General features: G+C 38.5%; 1 protein-coding gene across 3 annotated transcripts in view; it reads right to left on the reverse strand.

The window, feature by feature from the left end:
- LOC120417922 (phosphatidylinositol-binding clathrin assembly protein LAP) overlaps positions 1-16,044 on the reverse strand; it is a 54,357-nt gene that overhangs the window by 9,358 nt on the left and 28,955 nt on the right. For 2 of the 3 annotated variants that reach the window (XM_039580157.2, XM_039580160.2), the window contains exons 8-10: positions 2,992-3,160; positions 2,665-2,929; positions 2,476-2,595 (exon numbers count right to left, since the gene is read on the reverse strand). In XM_039580157.2, coding sequence (XP_039436091.1) covers positions 2,476-2,595; positions 2,665-2,929; positions 2,992-3,160 — 554 coding nt within the window. The remainder of the gene's footprint in view (positions 1-2,475; positions 2,596-2,664; positions 2,930-2,991; positions 3,161-16,044) is intronic. The other variant, XM_039580158.2, reaches the window with a different exon arrangement.

Raw genomic sequence — 16,044 nt, forward strand, 5'->3', positions numbered from 1 at the left:
CTCCTTCCAGGATGTTCCTTACGTGGACGTCAACCGAAGAGCACGCAACAAGGTCAGTGCCATTGCATGCTCTTAGGTATCAATCCTTGGCCTGCGGATATATTTACGTATTTCGCAATTCGCAATTTTCAGTGTAAGAACGGGCCTTGACCGATCTTATGCACTAGGTTCCCGACGAACACGCACTGCCCTTACACCTACATCTCACCCTTGCTCTGAGTCAGTACGAGCAGCACGCTAGAACACGCTTTGAGTGTTCGTGCCAGGCATGCACACCTTCTTTTCCGGTTACGCATTTTAACTCGGCCGGGGGTGGTACATTAAGTAGGGTTTGATGTAAGTATAAGCGCCTAACCATTTATAGTGTGCCTATCAATTTTCATTAAAGCAAAAACTGTTTTATTTTTAGTTTGAATTTAAAAACTAATTGTTATTTACTGTGTTTTATTTTCTTCTGAAATCTTGCCTAATGTTGAATCGTGTTAATCTGTTGCTATTTCTTCTGTCGCGATGTTTTGTTACAATGTTTTGGACCTAAGCATGTTATTCAAAAGTTTACCAAAAGTACAATAGTAATATTTGTGTTAATTCTTTGATCGTTCCAAAAATTGAGTAAGGGCTCGAACCTCACTTGTTTTAAAAAAGGGTGAAGATTGAAAACAATGGACAGTGAAAGAAATAGACTATTTGAAGAATCAATAGTAAAAAAAAAAGATAGTAATTTATGAAGTAGATAAAGAAATTAACAATAGTTAATAAATAGAGGCAACAAACAAGCTAAGATTGTAGAAGGGCAATTTATAGAGCAGATGAACAATTATTCAAATAGATAAATAAAAATAAACAAAATTGACATCGCTGCCAAATTAAGGGAAAACAGACAGTTTGTTACAGCAGCATCAATTAGTAAATAGAGTGGAAAAGCGTTGAGAATTGAGAGAATCAAGAGAATCATGAAAGTAAAATCGAAAATAAAAAGGACGATAATAAACAGAAAGCGTGTTAGAGAATCAGTGAAACAAAATAAACAGAATATAGATGGTAGATAGAGAAGCTGGAGCCCGTTAGAGAACGGACATCTCAAATCAAAAACACCAATCGAAGCACGAGAACCGTCACAAAGGATTTTGCTCGATAGGCACCTTCGTTTGACAGCTCCGGTACCTCGATTGGCACCTCAGGCCTGAGATGTCCGTTCTCTAATAAGCTCCAGGCTCTCGAAAAAGAAGAGAAACCCCGTTGTGCGATGTTTCAGGTACATCCACAGCAGTTGACTCAACATACTGCGAATCAAAACAATACCGTCTACTATCACAAATTACTTCCCTTTCCCACATTGTCGCGCCCCTTTCTTTTAGCCGTCTCGACTCTGACCCGCGGTGGTCAAAGGTTTACGATCCGTTTCCACAGGCCACCAGCTAGGTCATCATGAAAACCAAGCCAACGTGGAGGTAAGAAAATAGGACACTTGCAAGGAACCAGAGCTATACTGTTCTGATCAAGAATGATCTAACAGGACTACGGACGTAGTCAGTGACGCTCCTTCCAGGATGTTCCTCGCCTGAGCGTCAACTGAAGAGGTATCATCAGAATCATTCGCACTTGGCCTGCGGATATATTTACGTATTTATAATCAAAAACCGGCATCTTGGGCAAATAAGTACAAATGTAACGAATAAATACAGCTATTAAAGCAAAAAATAATTGCATGACGTTTTGGATGACTTCGGTTAAAACAGGAACAGAACAAAAAAAATGTACTTCCAAATGTATTGTTCTAAAATCTCCTGTACATATTTACACTGTAATTCTGATTTTCCCTCGGTTGGCGGTAGTAACTTGAAGATAATTTGTAAAATATGTTTTATATAGAACAATGAATTCAAAACTTATCTAAAATTTTATATTGACTGTTATCATTTTATTTATTGTCCTTTTTTTTGTTTTTTAGACATATAAAATAAATTTTTTAAGCTGTTTTAGTCATATCATATAAAAATATATATAAAAGAAAAAAATATTAAAAGAATTCTAAAGTTTTTTTTTAAATAAGTTTTATAAACACATGGAAGACAAAAGCTTATTGGACCTTTTTAAAAAAAAAACTTGTCGTCTTTGTTTAGATTGAAGTGAAAGGATTATCACCATTTGATATTATTAAGCTAATTCTATGAATTTAAGCTTGAAAACATAACAAATATAATGAAACATAGATTTTATTACTGATTCAAAAATTTCCCGGGATCCCGGGAATTCCCGGGATTCCAAAAATATTTTTCCCGTTTCCCGGGAAATTCAAAACCCGGGAAAATTGGACGCCCTAGCCATAGATCAGGTTTGTAGACAAAATGATGCGACCACCGTTTGGGTTAAGCATGGTGTTTTGAAGAACTTCTTTTGATAGACTAGAGTTCACATCTAGCTTGCCTAGTTAATTAATGGATCACGCTGTATTTATACAGAAAATTTACTTACCGAGTGCATCTTTATTTCCAAAAACTGACGTAAAGTTGTTTTCTGAAACAAATGTATCGGTCAAATTAGCTGCAACCGGTGCTGGCTGTGATCCCATTGCAACTGGTGTACTATTGAAGCCTGAAAGGTAGATAAAAAAGAAATAGCTGTAAATCCAGATTTTTTATACAAACTATTTAATGTAATTACCATTGCTTGTCCACAAGTCGTTGACGGAGGCGAGAGATTCGATCGGAGCAGCCGCCACTGGTGCTGGCTGAGCGCCAAACATGTCTGCAAAGGGATTGCCGAGTTGAAGAAGATCATCGGATGTTTTAATCGTGGCGCTTGGTGCAGGCTGAACATCGACACCAGCGAACAAATCGACTGCACTTGGAGTAGTAGTAGGTGAAGACAGAAATGGGTTGGTAATTGTTGCACTATTGCCACCGGCTATTGGCGATGACACTTTCGACTGAAATAAATGTAAAGTTTTGTAATGCCCATCTCTATCAATCTTTAAAAATCTTTATATACCTTGTACTGATTCATCGCTGCTTCCTCTTCGGCCAGTACCTGAGCTTTAAGGTTATCATCAATTGAACCGTTCGATGGGTTATCAAACTTAGTAGATGCGGCCGCGGTTCCAAAAGAAGAACTGGTAGAAGATAGGGCTGTGACTCCACTCTTTATGTTTCTTTGATTGCTATTAGGTGTTGCAATAGTAGGATACACATATTTAAAACCGGAAAAGCAATAGAGTATTGATTGATGGTGTGATTTGAGGATTTGTTTTTTTATGGAGCCACAAAAGAAATTATATGAACAGAGCTTCACTTGTCGCAGTTCGCAATTCACAATTTTCAGTGCACAGTTATTCACATTTCAAAATGGCGTCTGTTTCGTCGTATTTTGGCTATAACTTTCGTTAAAAAGGTCCGATTTTTGCTCTCTTGGAAGATAAATGTGTGTTTTGATAAGCTCTACAAATGTCTAGAAGACGCTCGCTGCGACACAAGCCTGAGTTGATAAATTCAAATAACTAATTTTTTCATCAACAATTCAACCTAAATTACAAAAATGGCTCTAGAAACTTCCCGTTTGAAAATAGAGCTTTGTGCTCTTCAGCAAAGTTGCTCAGAATGGTGTTCCCTACAACTTTTCTGAAGACACCAAAGCGCTATCTCGTCATCCCGCCAAAATAAAAATTCTGAACCACCCTAAAATTTGGACCACCCTAATGTCCACCATACCAAAAGATGTCCCAAATACCAAAGCTCTAAATCTTAACGTGTGGCCGCTATCAATTTTGTCACGCTAGATTTCGGTTTCGGACCACTGTGCAGTGTAAGAACGGGCCTTGACCGATCTTATGCACTAGGTTCCCGACGAACACGCACTGCCCTTACACCTTTATCTCACCCTTGCTCTGAGTCAGTATGAGCAACACGCTAGAACACGCTTTGAGTGTTCGTGCCAGGCATGTACACTAGGGTGGGTCATTTTTTTTCGAAAGTGCTCGGATCCGGCTGAAATAAAGTCCATCTTGTAGAGGGTACCCATAGGGACTCTCATACCAAATTTGAGCTCATTTGGTTTGTCGCTGGGGGGGTTAAAGTTTACATGGAAATTACTATGGAAAACGCGTACTTTGGCTTCAAACGCTCCTACAAGCTAAGCGACAAACTTTAGTCCACACTTAAGGGGGTGGTCCAAGGAACATTTTTCTCTAAGGGTTCATGGTCATCCGTTCAACCTCGAGCTTGCGCAAAGCCGAAACATCCGGCGACGCCGGAATTCTTCAAAATCTCAGTTTTAACGGTCAACGCATGGAATCATTGACCTTATCGAAGCGGTTAGCATCGGTTTACGTTGATAATATTTCTATTTGTAAGAAACATACTAAGATAGTATAGCTTTTTATTTTTTATTTTTTAGACCAAACAAAGTTATTTTACTAAAGTTTCATGATTGTATCACTTTAACTTCTACTGCATGCTTATCTTGGCCGCGTTGATGATATGGCTCTCATAGAAATCAATCACCAGCGCCGGTACGTGCAGGCGGACCATCCCGGACTGGGACAGTTCCACCTCGTCGACTCCCTTCCAACGAACCTGGAACGGCCGTTCGCCATCCTCTTCGGGCACTCCTTCCGACTTCTTCGCCACGTAACCTTTTCGAATCCGTTTTAGGCCCTAGTTCGTTTGGCCGGAATCACCGGAGGGCCCCCCATCTTCTTCGACCCGATCCATGTTCGCTTGTCGCAGCTGACCTGCTTCTCGCCCTCCTCGCGTGCAGATTTCTCCAGAAGACTCTGGCAGTTGAGATTTTTCTCCGGTTCCCAGGTGTTTTCGGGATCCTCGCAACGCTTCCACTTGATCTGAAACTGGACCTTTTAGCGCCGGGTTCTCTTCGCAACGACCCGCTCAACGACGAACTCGGGTTCGGAGGCCATGTTTATTTTCAAATTGCCTATTGCAAACCATTTTATTTTTCAAGAAAAAACACTTTGTTGGAAAAGCGCAAACCAAAAGGCAAACCCTCACATTAGCTTCCAAACAGTGAGTTGACGTTTGGCGTCGCGTTTTTTATTCAATCAAACGATGCTTCTGTCATAGTTTGTTGACCGTTAAAACTGAGATTTTGAAGAATTCCGGCGTCGCCGGATGTTTCGGCTTTGCGCAAGCTCAGGGTTGAACGGATGACCATGAACCCTTAGAGAAAAATGTTCCTTGGACCACCCACGGCACGGCTACCTAGTGTAAGTGTGGACTAAAGTTTATCGCTTAGCTTGTAGGAGCGTTTGAAGCTAAAGCACGCGTTTTCTATAGTAATTTCCATGTAAACTTTAACCCCCCAGCGACAAGCCAGTTTTCAACCAAATGAGCTCAAATTTGGTATGAGAGTCCCTATGGGTACCCTCTACAAGATGGACTTTATTTCAGCCGCTTTCGAAAAAAATGACCCACCCTAATGTACACCTTCTTTTCCGGTTACGCATTTTAACTCGGCCGGGGGTGGTACATTGAGTAGGGATTGATGTAAGTATAAGCGCCTAACCATTTATAGTGTGCCTATCAACATTTATTTAAACGAAAAATGTATTATTTATAGCTTGAATTCAAAATCTAACTGTTATTTACTGTGTATTGTTATTTACTGTGTATTGGTTCTCCTGAAATCTTTCCTAGTGTTGAGTCGTGTTTATATATTGCTATTTCTTTTGTCGCGGTGTTTTGTAACAATTTTTGGTCCTAAGCATGTTATAAAAGTTTACCAAAAGTACAATGATAATATTTGTGTTAATCCTTTAACCATTCCATAAATTGAGTAAGGGCTCAAACCTCACTTGTTTGAAAAAAGGTGAAGATTGAAAACAATAGACAGTAAAAAAGAATATGGGTCATTCCAGGTCAACTGAGTACACTTTTGGACTCGACCTTCACCGATTTGGACCAAACTTGGAGGGAACGTTTATCTATCGATAGTTAACAGAAATCCCAAGTTTGGTGCTGATTGGACCATCCCTCTATTTTTGGCACCGCCCTCTTTTTTGGCGATTTTCTAAAAAACTTTTTTTTCTTTTAATCATAACTTTGCAACTATTTGAGCAAAAGACTTTCTACAGGTTGCATTTTATAGAAAATTGTCCAAGGAATTCGATAAAAATAAAATTTTAACCCTTAAATGCCCACTAATATTACATTTTATCGTTTTAAGTATAAAAATTCAGTTTTGACCAATTGATTATATTTTTATTTTTATTATTTTATCGCCATCGTGTTCCCCGGACAATTTTACATAATAATCAATATAGACTTCAAACTAAAATGAACTATTGACGAGATACAGCGATTTTACTGAAAAAAGTTTGATTTTGCGCAGCACTCGGAAGTTCATGGTGTACTTTTCAACAAAAAGGAATGAATCTCGCATAATTCGGTTTTTATATGTGAGAAACTTATTTCGGATTTGAATTCATAGGACAGAGTGCTGCGCAAAATCAAACTTTTTTCAGTAAAATCGCTGTATCTCGCCAATAGTTCATTTTAGTTTGAAGTCTATATTGATTATTATGTAAAATTGTCCGGGGAACACGATGGCGATAAAATAAAAAAAATAAAAATATAATCAATTGGTCAAAACTGAATTTTTATACTTAAAACGATAAAATGTAATATTAGTGGGCATTTAAGGGTTAAAATTTTATTTTTATCGAATTCCTTGGACAATTTTCTATAAAATGCAACCTGTAGAAAGTCTTTTGCTCAAATAGTTGCAAAGTTATGATTAAAAGAAAAAAAAGTTTTTTAGAAAATCGCCAAAAAAGAGGGCGGTGCCAAAAATAGAGGGATGGTCCAATCAGCACCAAACTTGGGATTTCTGTTAACTATCGATAGATAAACGTTCCCTCCAAGTTTGGTCCAAATCGGTGAAGGTCGAGTCCAAAAGTGTACTCAGTTGACCTGGAATGACCCATATACTTTATATAAAACCAAGAACCAATAGTAAGAGAATGATGATTGACCTTTCTTACAGGAAAGTTTTAAATTTGGTTTCGACCCGATTTACAAACTAACCCGATTTGGAACCAAGGTGACCTGTCAATGATTTTGACAAGTTGCAAGAGCTCCTCAAGAAGAAGAAAGTGAATTCTAGACCCACGACCGAAGAAGCGAATGATTTCACCGGGTCGCTCTTCGTGGTTTACCTGATGAACTGAAATCGGATGAGGCCAAGTACCTGCTGAAGAGGGATCTCAAGCTGGACGCGCTGGAGGTGCATGCCATCAAGCGGAAGGAAAAGTCCACCGTGGACGAAACTCCGTACATTGTAGTCTTCCCCAAGGGATACACCAATCTGAAGAAACTCTCTGCAATGAAAGTTGTGGCAAGCACTATCATCCGGTGGGAGGCCTACCGGAACAAGCGGCCAAACGTGACCCAGTGCAGGGACTGCTTGCAGCTGGGTCATGGAACCAGGAACTGTAACCTCAAGGGGAGGTGCAACAACTTTGGGGGTCCCCATAAGACGGACGAGTGCAAAGTCCAAGAAGCCGAGCCGAAGCGATGTGCCAACTGCTGTGTAGCCCACGAAGCCACGGACCGCAGCTGCCCCAAGCGTGCGGACTTCATCCAGAGGCGCCAGCAGGCGTCAAAACCGAAACCGCCAGCAAGGAAGGCGGAGAAGCAGAGTCCAGCAGTTCCGGCGTTCACGCCGGCGGAGTTCCCTCCGCTGCCGGGCACAGTCTTGGAAGTGAAGCCAAAAGATCGCCCTCGACCCGCAGGAAGCAGTCAAGTAAATACCGGCGCCGGCACCGGTGCTACCATCACGGCGGAAGGAGAGGAGGTGCTCTACAGTTCGACTGACTGTGGCACATTTTTAACGAGTACAGCGCCAGGTTCCAGACCTGCAAGACCCGCGTGGACCAATTGAGACTCGTCAGTTACATGCTCGGCAAATACGGCGGATAATAGAAATCTTTTTTTTAAATGTATTCTAAATTATTTTGAACCGTCCCTCGGTCCTAACCTGGTCATAGCACCTAAACGGACCTAATAAAAATAAGTTAAGAATAAAAAAAAAAGAATTATGATTGAATTTTAAAGAATAAAATTCATGTGGTAGATGTAAAAACAGACAATAGTCAATAAATAAAGATTAAAAAACCGACTTATATTATAGTAATGATGTTTTTTAGGGCAGATAAAGAATCATTCAAATAAATAAATAAAGAAGAAAATCAAAAAAGATTAGGCAAATGATAAATAGACTTGGTATTACTAGTACATTAAGGAAAAGAATATTTTTAAGGAAAAAAAAAACAAAATTTGTTACAGCAGTTACTGCCCCTGATCGCATAAATGTCCCATATGCATTTTCATCGTTTTTGAGTTTTTGATGCAGTTTGGTTCAAAATCGTGTGCTCTTTCAAAAGAGCCTATAACATCCAGTACTTTGTTCTAAAAATCAGGAGGAAATTCAGTTTTTTCGCGAAAACTGAACACGTATACTTATGTATGGGACAAACTTCAAATGCGTTTTTCTCAGCTTGCTGTTTTTGCATATGGGACATTTATGCGAACATGGGCAGAGTATCAATCGGTAAAAAAGAGTGGAAAATCTTTGAGAGATAAAAGAATGAAGGTTAGTAAAATCAAAATCAAACGATGGATATTAAAAAGAAGAATCAATGAAGAAGTGAGAATCAGTAGAGCAAAACAAAAATAGGAGATATAAAGAGAAGAGAAAACCCCGTTGTGCGATGTTTCAGGTCCTTTTTGATTTACTATTCAATATCTTGCTTTGAAATGTGAGTGACTGTTTGACCTGAATGTAAAAAATCAACATTTCATAAATAGTGTTTGGATATTTTTTTATTGGAAGCCGACCAATATTCTCATGCAACATTTTTAATCTCGGGAAAATGCTATTTATTTCACTTTAACTTTGACAGTTGGAACTGTTTTGCAGGTATTTTTTTTCTGTTTGAGTATTAAGACACGGAATCCTGATTACAAGGACTATTGTATCGTGTTACCCATTTTTACTGTTATTAAGCATTGCCAGATCTATAAAACAGTTCCTATTGAGAGGAAAAGTGCTGTTCCATCCAGATGCTGTAAACTCCATTCCTTGTGCCTTGTGCGCTATGTATCGCTAGAACCGCGGTGACAATTTTGACAAAGGACTTTGTCTTAAAGCTTTCGAAAATGTAGCGTTACCGTCGCATGCCCTCGGCGTGACATTCTGTTTCTGTTGCGTGGATGCCGTGCCAACTATTTAAGCTAAAAGTTAGCCATCAGACTTTCATCAAAGACGGACCTTACGTTGGGAATTTTATTGCTCACACACACACACGCACACGTTGAAAGAAACAGGTGGTGCACAAACCTGAGGGAGGTCCAAGAAGATATTGACGGTTGCCATAACGGTCACCGGAATACCGAAATGATTGGGAACAATTTGGTAGGATATCGGCCACACCCGGAGTGGCCAGTGCCCTGAGGGAAGGTTCTATCGGGGACATTTATCGAACCATACGACTTGGGGCAATATGGGTATCAAAATTCATGGTTTTTGACACTGGTAATGAAAATGGCCATTTTGACAGGATTGGCCGCACCCGGAGTGGCCATTGCCCCAGGGAAGGTTCTTCCGGGAGGACATTTACGGAACCATACAAATTTGGGCAATATGGGTATCCAAATTCATGGTTATGAAAATGGCCATTTTGGCAGGATTGGCCACACCCGGAGTGGCCATTGCCCTGAGGGAAGGTTCTACCGGGAGGACATTTACGGAACCATACGAATTGTGGCAATATGGGTATCAAAATCCATGGTTTTTGATACTGGTAATGAAAATGGCCATTTTGGCAGGATTGGCCACACCCGGAGTGGCCATTGCCCTGAGGGAAGGTTCTACCGGGAGGACATTTACGGAACCATACAAATTTGGGCAATATGGGTATCAAAATTCATGGTTTTTGGTACTGGTAATGAAAATGGCCATTTTGACAGGGTTGGCCACACTCGGAGTGGCCATTGCCCTGGTGAAGGTTCTCCCGGGAGGACATTTACGGAACCATACAAATTTGGGCAATATGGGTATCAAAATTCATGGTTTTTGATACTGGTAATGAAAATGGCCATTTTGACAGGATTGGCCACACCCGGAGTGGCCATTGCCCTGAGGGAAGGTTCTACCGGGAGGACATTTACGGAACCATACAAATTTGGGCAATATGGGTATCAAAATCCATGGTTTTTGATACTGGTAATGAAAATGGCCATTTTGGCAGGATTGGCCACACCCGGAGTGGCCATTGCCCTGAGGGAAGGTTCTACCGGGAGGACATTTACGGAACCATACAAATTTGGGCAATATGGGTATCAAAATTCATGGTTTTTGGTACTGGTAATGAAAATGGCCATTTTGACAGGGTTGGCCACACTCGGAGTGGCCATTGCCCTGGTGAAGGTTCTCCCGGGAGGACATTTACGGAACCATACGAATTGTGGCAATATGGGTATCAAAATCCATGGTTTTTGATACTGGTAATGAAAATGGCCATTTTGGCAGGATTGGCCACACCCGGAGTGGCCATTGCCCTGAGGGAAGGTTCTACCGGGAGGACATTTACGGAACCATACAAATTTGGGCAATATGGGTATCAAAATTCATGGTTTTTGGTACTGGTAATGAAAATGGCCATTTTGACAGGGTTGGCCACACTCGGAGTGGCCATTGCCCTGGTGAAGGTTCTCCCGGGAGGACATTTACGGAACCATACAAATTTGGGCTATATGTGTATCAAAATTCATTTTCCGAACAATACTTGTTTTGGAAATTAACTTATTTCCACAGAGGTGCCAATAATTGCAAACATTAAATTAGAATTAATTATTAATGATTAAATAAATTGGCAAAGAATAAAAAAATATAAATAAAAATAGAATTACTTTTTAGAGTTTTGTACAAAGTTCTTTGTCATATTGGTCATGTAGAACATAACCACCTGCACCTTTTTTCGTGTCATTTTTCAAGCTCTTCCCAGCAGCTATTATTTGCCGCGCGGGGTCTTGTAAAGACAATTGTCTCTGATCTGGACAAAGCGACTGGACTGCAGTGCAATACCGATCGGCTGGGCATTATTTACATGCGAAGACACGAGGAAAGTATTTTGGGAAGAGGCGCAAAGGAATATCCCAAGATTGATCACATGCTAGAAGAGCACGTGAAGCAGCCGTTTTATACTCATACGGTTGCTGCTACCTCTGAACTTAAACCTAAGGCTGCCACCCTGAGAAGAACCCATGACTTTCCGCTTATGAGGCGAAACCCGTAACCATTCGGCCACAGGAGGTTGGCGTTGCAGGTAACCTTCTAAAACTCAAACGATATAACAATAGCTGGCCGCAAAAGGAGATAATCATTGTTATTGGTTTAGTTGACCCAAACGCACTTAATTGAAGAATGTGGTTTGGTTTTTGGTTTTGGCAATAATTTAACAAAATTCTGTTTTGTCAGAAAAAAAATGTTTTTAACTCTGTGCTGTATTGAATCCCATTTTTAATTATGGGACCATTTTTGGAAATCTCAAACCTTCCGCCCCCCCCCCCTCCCCCCCCCATGCGTTTGGAACGCATGAATTTCCCTATTATCGGTTTCCCGCACGGGTGATGTGGAAATTGTTGCACATGGCTGATGTTTCAAAATTTAAACACGAATCTACAGCGAATCGATGTGAAAACTAAAAATACACTAAAGGCACGATGATTTGATGTGCAATCCTGATCAGAATCGCGATAAAAGCGGTTTAAATTGAAAAATAAAAATAAAACAAATTCTGGTCTAGAATTTAACGAAATTTTGTCTGTTTTGTAAGACTTAATGTTATTGCACAATGGTTATAGATTTTTTTACAAAAATGTAAATTTTTCGGTTCGTCCACAAACAATCTCATGCTTGTAAACAAACGGCGCCATATTGCCAATGTTGTTCGGTAGCTCATATCAGGCCATCGCCGGGGCCCTGCACACACTCGATTCTGTTCACGTCAGCGAAGGTTTCTATTTAGAATGAGTTGAATAGCTTGCTTGTTTTTAAATCCACATTGGTTCATTCAAAATGTGTTGCTTGAATTTTGCTTTTTAAACGTATACGCAATACAAAAGACCTTTTCAAATGTCCGGCAGGAGATCGACAATGCGACAAAATCTCGCTTACATTTTCAAAATGTTCTATGTACATAGGTAACCCATGGGGCATTGGTTGTTTCGAAAAAGTTATCTAATCAAACACTGCCCCAACGCGACATAAACAAACTAACTAACACCCCAGATTACCAAAATTCATTTTTCATGCGTAAACTTGCAGCACAGGAGGGAAAATATCTTCAAACTCGAAGAATTGAAATCGAAAAATCAAGCATCTCTCCTAATGTAAACATTTACTGACGTTTACAAACTCACATTGACCCAAATACATTGTTTTGCTCGAAAAAAATCCGAATTTTGTTTAGATTCAGATGAACACGGATGAACTCGAAGCTAAATTAACTCTCGCACAAGTACCGTGGATTACGGAAAACCCTGATATCTGATCGAGTGCAACGTGCCACGAAGCTGACCCTGTACAAGACACTGATTAGAACGATTGCCCTCTATGGCCACGAGACCTGGACGCTGCGGCAAGAGGACGAACGAGCCCTTGGAGTTTTCGAACGGAAGGTGCTGGGAACGATCTACGGTCACGGCTTGTCTAAAGGTTATTTTTATAAAACTTGAATGAACCTCGGTAATTCTTTTTGGAGCTTGTTGGGGCGACTATCCCGAGTCAGCGAAACTGTTTATCGAAAAATTCTATCGGTAAAAATTAATTTTATCTCATTTTGAAGTTTTTATACAATATATTTAAGCTAATATAATGAAAAGTATTAAATAAATTGCTGAAATTATGATTTTTTGTGTTGTTATTTCATCAAAACATCAGTTTCGAGTTCCTTAAACATGTCTTCAATATCCTACATCATGGAAAAATTCGAGCCAAACATTTCATTAGGGCACAAAACCAAAACGTAAACATTCGGGATTATTCCACTATTCCATTCATTAGTACACTCCCTACATGCCATCCAAGAATCAGATTGATAACAAACAATTTCCTATTGAAAAAATCAAAAACATAAAAGGGCACATAACCATGTTCACTGCAAACCAAAAAAAAAGTTCAAATGTGCTCTTTTATTTTTCGTTAGGTTCTCGTACTTGAGGAACTTTTTGTGTTATAAAGTGAACTTTTCATACATTCTTAACATTAATTCACCTCAAAAAAAAGTTTGGTTTACTTTTCACCAAGGATTTCTGCAGAGAAAAACTTCGTCAATAACAATATTTAATACGGTCCCGCGGCTGCGTTCAGTACATTTTTGAAGAATTTTTATGTTTCACATCCCGCATAGTCATGAACTATATAACTACTTTATGACAAATAGTTACTCAACTATTTATCAAATGGTCTCTACTATTCATTAAATTGTAACCCAACTATATATGTACGATATATCAAACCATTAATTCCATTCCCAAAATAGTTTTGGTCGATTTTACTATATGAGAAATTAGTTGTTAGGCAGAAAACTATATGAGGTTTTCATACATATGTAAATATTTTTATAAACTTGGATTTTACGTCAAATAGTCATTGCCCAAAAAATTGACTATTCCCTATATAGTTTCTGAAAAACTACTTTACCGACACTACTTTGCCGACACTTTAAAAAAGACCGCAAAAATGAACCCTACAATTGTTGTGATAACTACTTCGGATATAATCAAATTTGATTTTTAAGTTCTATCGATAGTTGGTGAATGTTTACCGCCATTATATGTGATGTTATTTACGTTGCTGCCGAACTGCTGCCGCCTTATCCGATTGATCTATATCTGTTGGTGGTTTTTCAGTGGTTTTGGTGACATGTTGTGTTAGAAGGGAGCAAGCTCGGGGGCAAGTATTTTTCGATAAGTCCAAGTAGTCCAAACAATTGACTCATTTTATAGTGAACAGTAATAGTCCACCATGTAGTACACATATTTTTGGTGTATGGTAAGAACAGCATGCCTACTTTTTCTGGAATAGTGAAAGTCAATTTCATGAGCCATCGTAACATTTTTCTTCTTTTGGGGAGTTTTCTGATAATCTGAGGAGAAGTGGGGGTGTTGAAGGTTCTCTATCATCCAGAGGAATCGACTGTGATCAATTTACTTGATAAAAGTTGAAATTTTTGTACCAATCGTTTAACATATAGTTGGATTATATAACAAACTGTAATTGTACTCCATACTGCTGAAATATTGTTTGAACTATTTGGACTTATAGAAATTTTTAATTCAAAATAGTATGGTGTATAGTAATTTTACTTCATGTAAGTTGACAAATTATTTGGATTATACAAACTTATCGAAAAAAATGTGGCCGCCATCAATTGTGTTCTACTATAGCATTTATAGTAGGTTTTTAGTTCTTACAGGTTCGGACTATAAAAATCTAAAATCTGTGGAATTTTGCTATATTGTTCTCAATAAAGTTGATAAATTGTTTGAACTATTTGGACTTGTACATTTTTTCGTTGAGTCACGTTGTCTAAACAATCCGAACTGTTTAGTGTAAGGTTATTGTACCCCAAATAGTTCAAAAATAGTTAGAATCATTAGATTTACTTCAATAAAAACGTCATCATTTGACGATCAGTTTCGTTATGGTTTTGTATAGTGCCGTAACTATATGATAATAGTTAAGTATGTGGTAACTACATCTCTTTTAGTAGTAATATAGTTTGGACTATTCCCCCGATGGTTTTTGATTATGCGGGATACCTTATCTATACTATCCAATCACAAAACTTCACTAATAATCAAAATTTCTACTGAATTCCTCATTATTTCTAACTAAACAAAAGGGCCCGTAAACATCATTCAAAACAACAATCCGGTGACAGCGCTTTAGTGCCCTTTCAGCTCTCTACGAAATTGCATATAGAAAGTGCCCATTATGAACAACAGTTGGAAAGTTAAAAGGGCCCAATAACGTTTTTTTTTAAAATTATGAGTTTCATTGCGAAAATCAACAAAAATTAAGAAGCATTTGAGCAGAGTTGAGAATAATGATGTGTTTTATCGTATCATCAGTAAAAATACCATCAGTCAAGCTTCTTTTTTAAATAGAATTTGAAACAAGTTGTCCACTTTTTGCAAGCGATTTTCTCGAATCGCGGTTTTTGGTTTTGTGCCCTAATGAAATGTTTGGCTCGAAATGTTTATCTTGGTCGTCAGTTTCGATAACAGCTGCAAAATAGGTTTCTTCCTATTTTTTTTCTTTCAAATTCATCTGGAAACATCAACTTTATTCGTGTTTATCAAAACTGTTTACGTGGATTTGTAGCAAATAACATCCACAATAAATTTGCAGGATAAACATGATATTACATCAAATTTCTGAAATGTTTCAACAATTTTGGTGTAGAGATAAAACTACAAATTTTAAATTTCTGTGATATTTATTCCCTTTTTGTCCTTCTACTATTTAAATTAATTTCAGGATAAAAATCAAAATTCCTGAGCTGGATTTTGATATTCTTTTTATTTGTAAAAAAAACATGTTGACAAATTATTGAACATCTTACAATATTCTGCTAAGTGACTTAAGTGTATTGATGAATAAGAATGTTATATTTACGGTATTCCAATACAACAATTTCCTACGCAAACGGCATGACCAAACTCTGAAGTGTTCAAATCGGCTTAAATTTTTCGGGATTCTCTACCCAAAATAGTTTGTACATAATTTTTGTTAGGTCATTTGGGTGGTTTCGGCTGCGTCAAAGTGGGCCATAATATGGCAATTTTGTCGATTTTGCAGAAAAAAAAAATAAATAAAAATATAATACATATATTTTTATTTATTTTTTTTCTGCAAAATCGACAAAATTGCCATATTATGGCCCATTTTGACGCGGCCGAAACCACCCTAATGACCCAAAACCATTACTTGACATTGTTTCACCCAACTTTTGTTATCCGGTTT

Source organism: Culex pipiens, chromosome 2 (assembly GCF_016801865.2).
Source record: "Culex pipiens pallens isolate TS chromosome 2, TS_CPP_V2, whole genome shotgun sequence".
NCBI classification, from domain to species: Eukaryota; Metazoa; Arthropoda; class Insecta; order Diptera; family Culicidae; genus Culex; species Culex pipiens.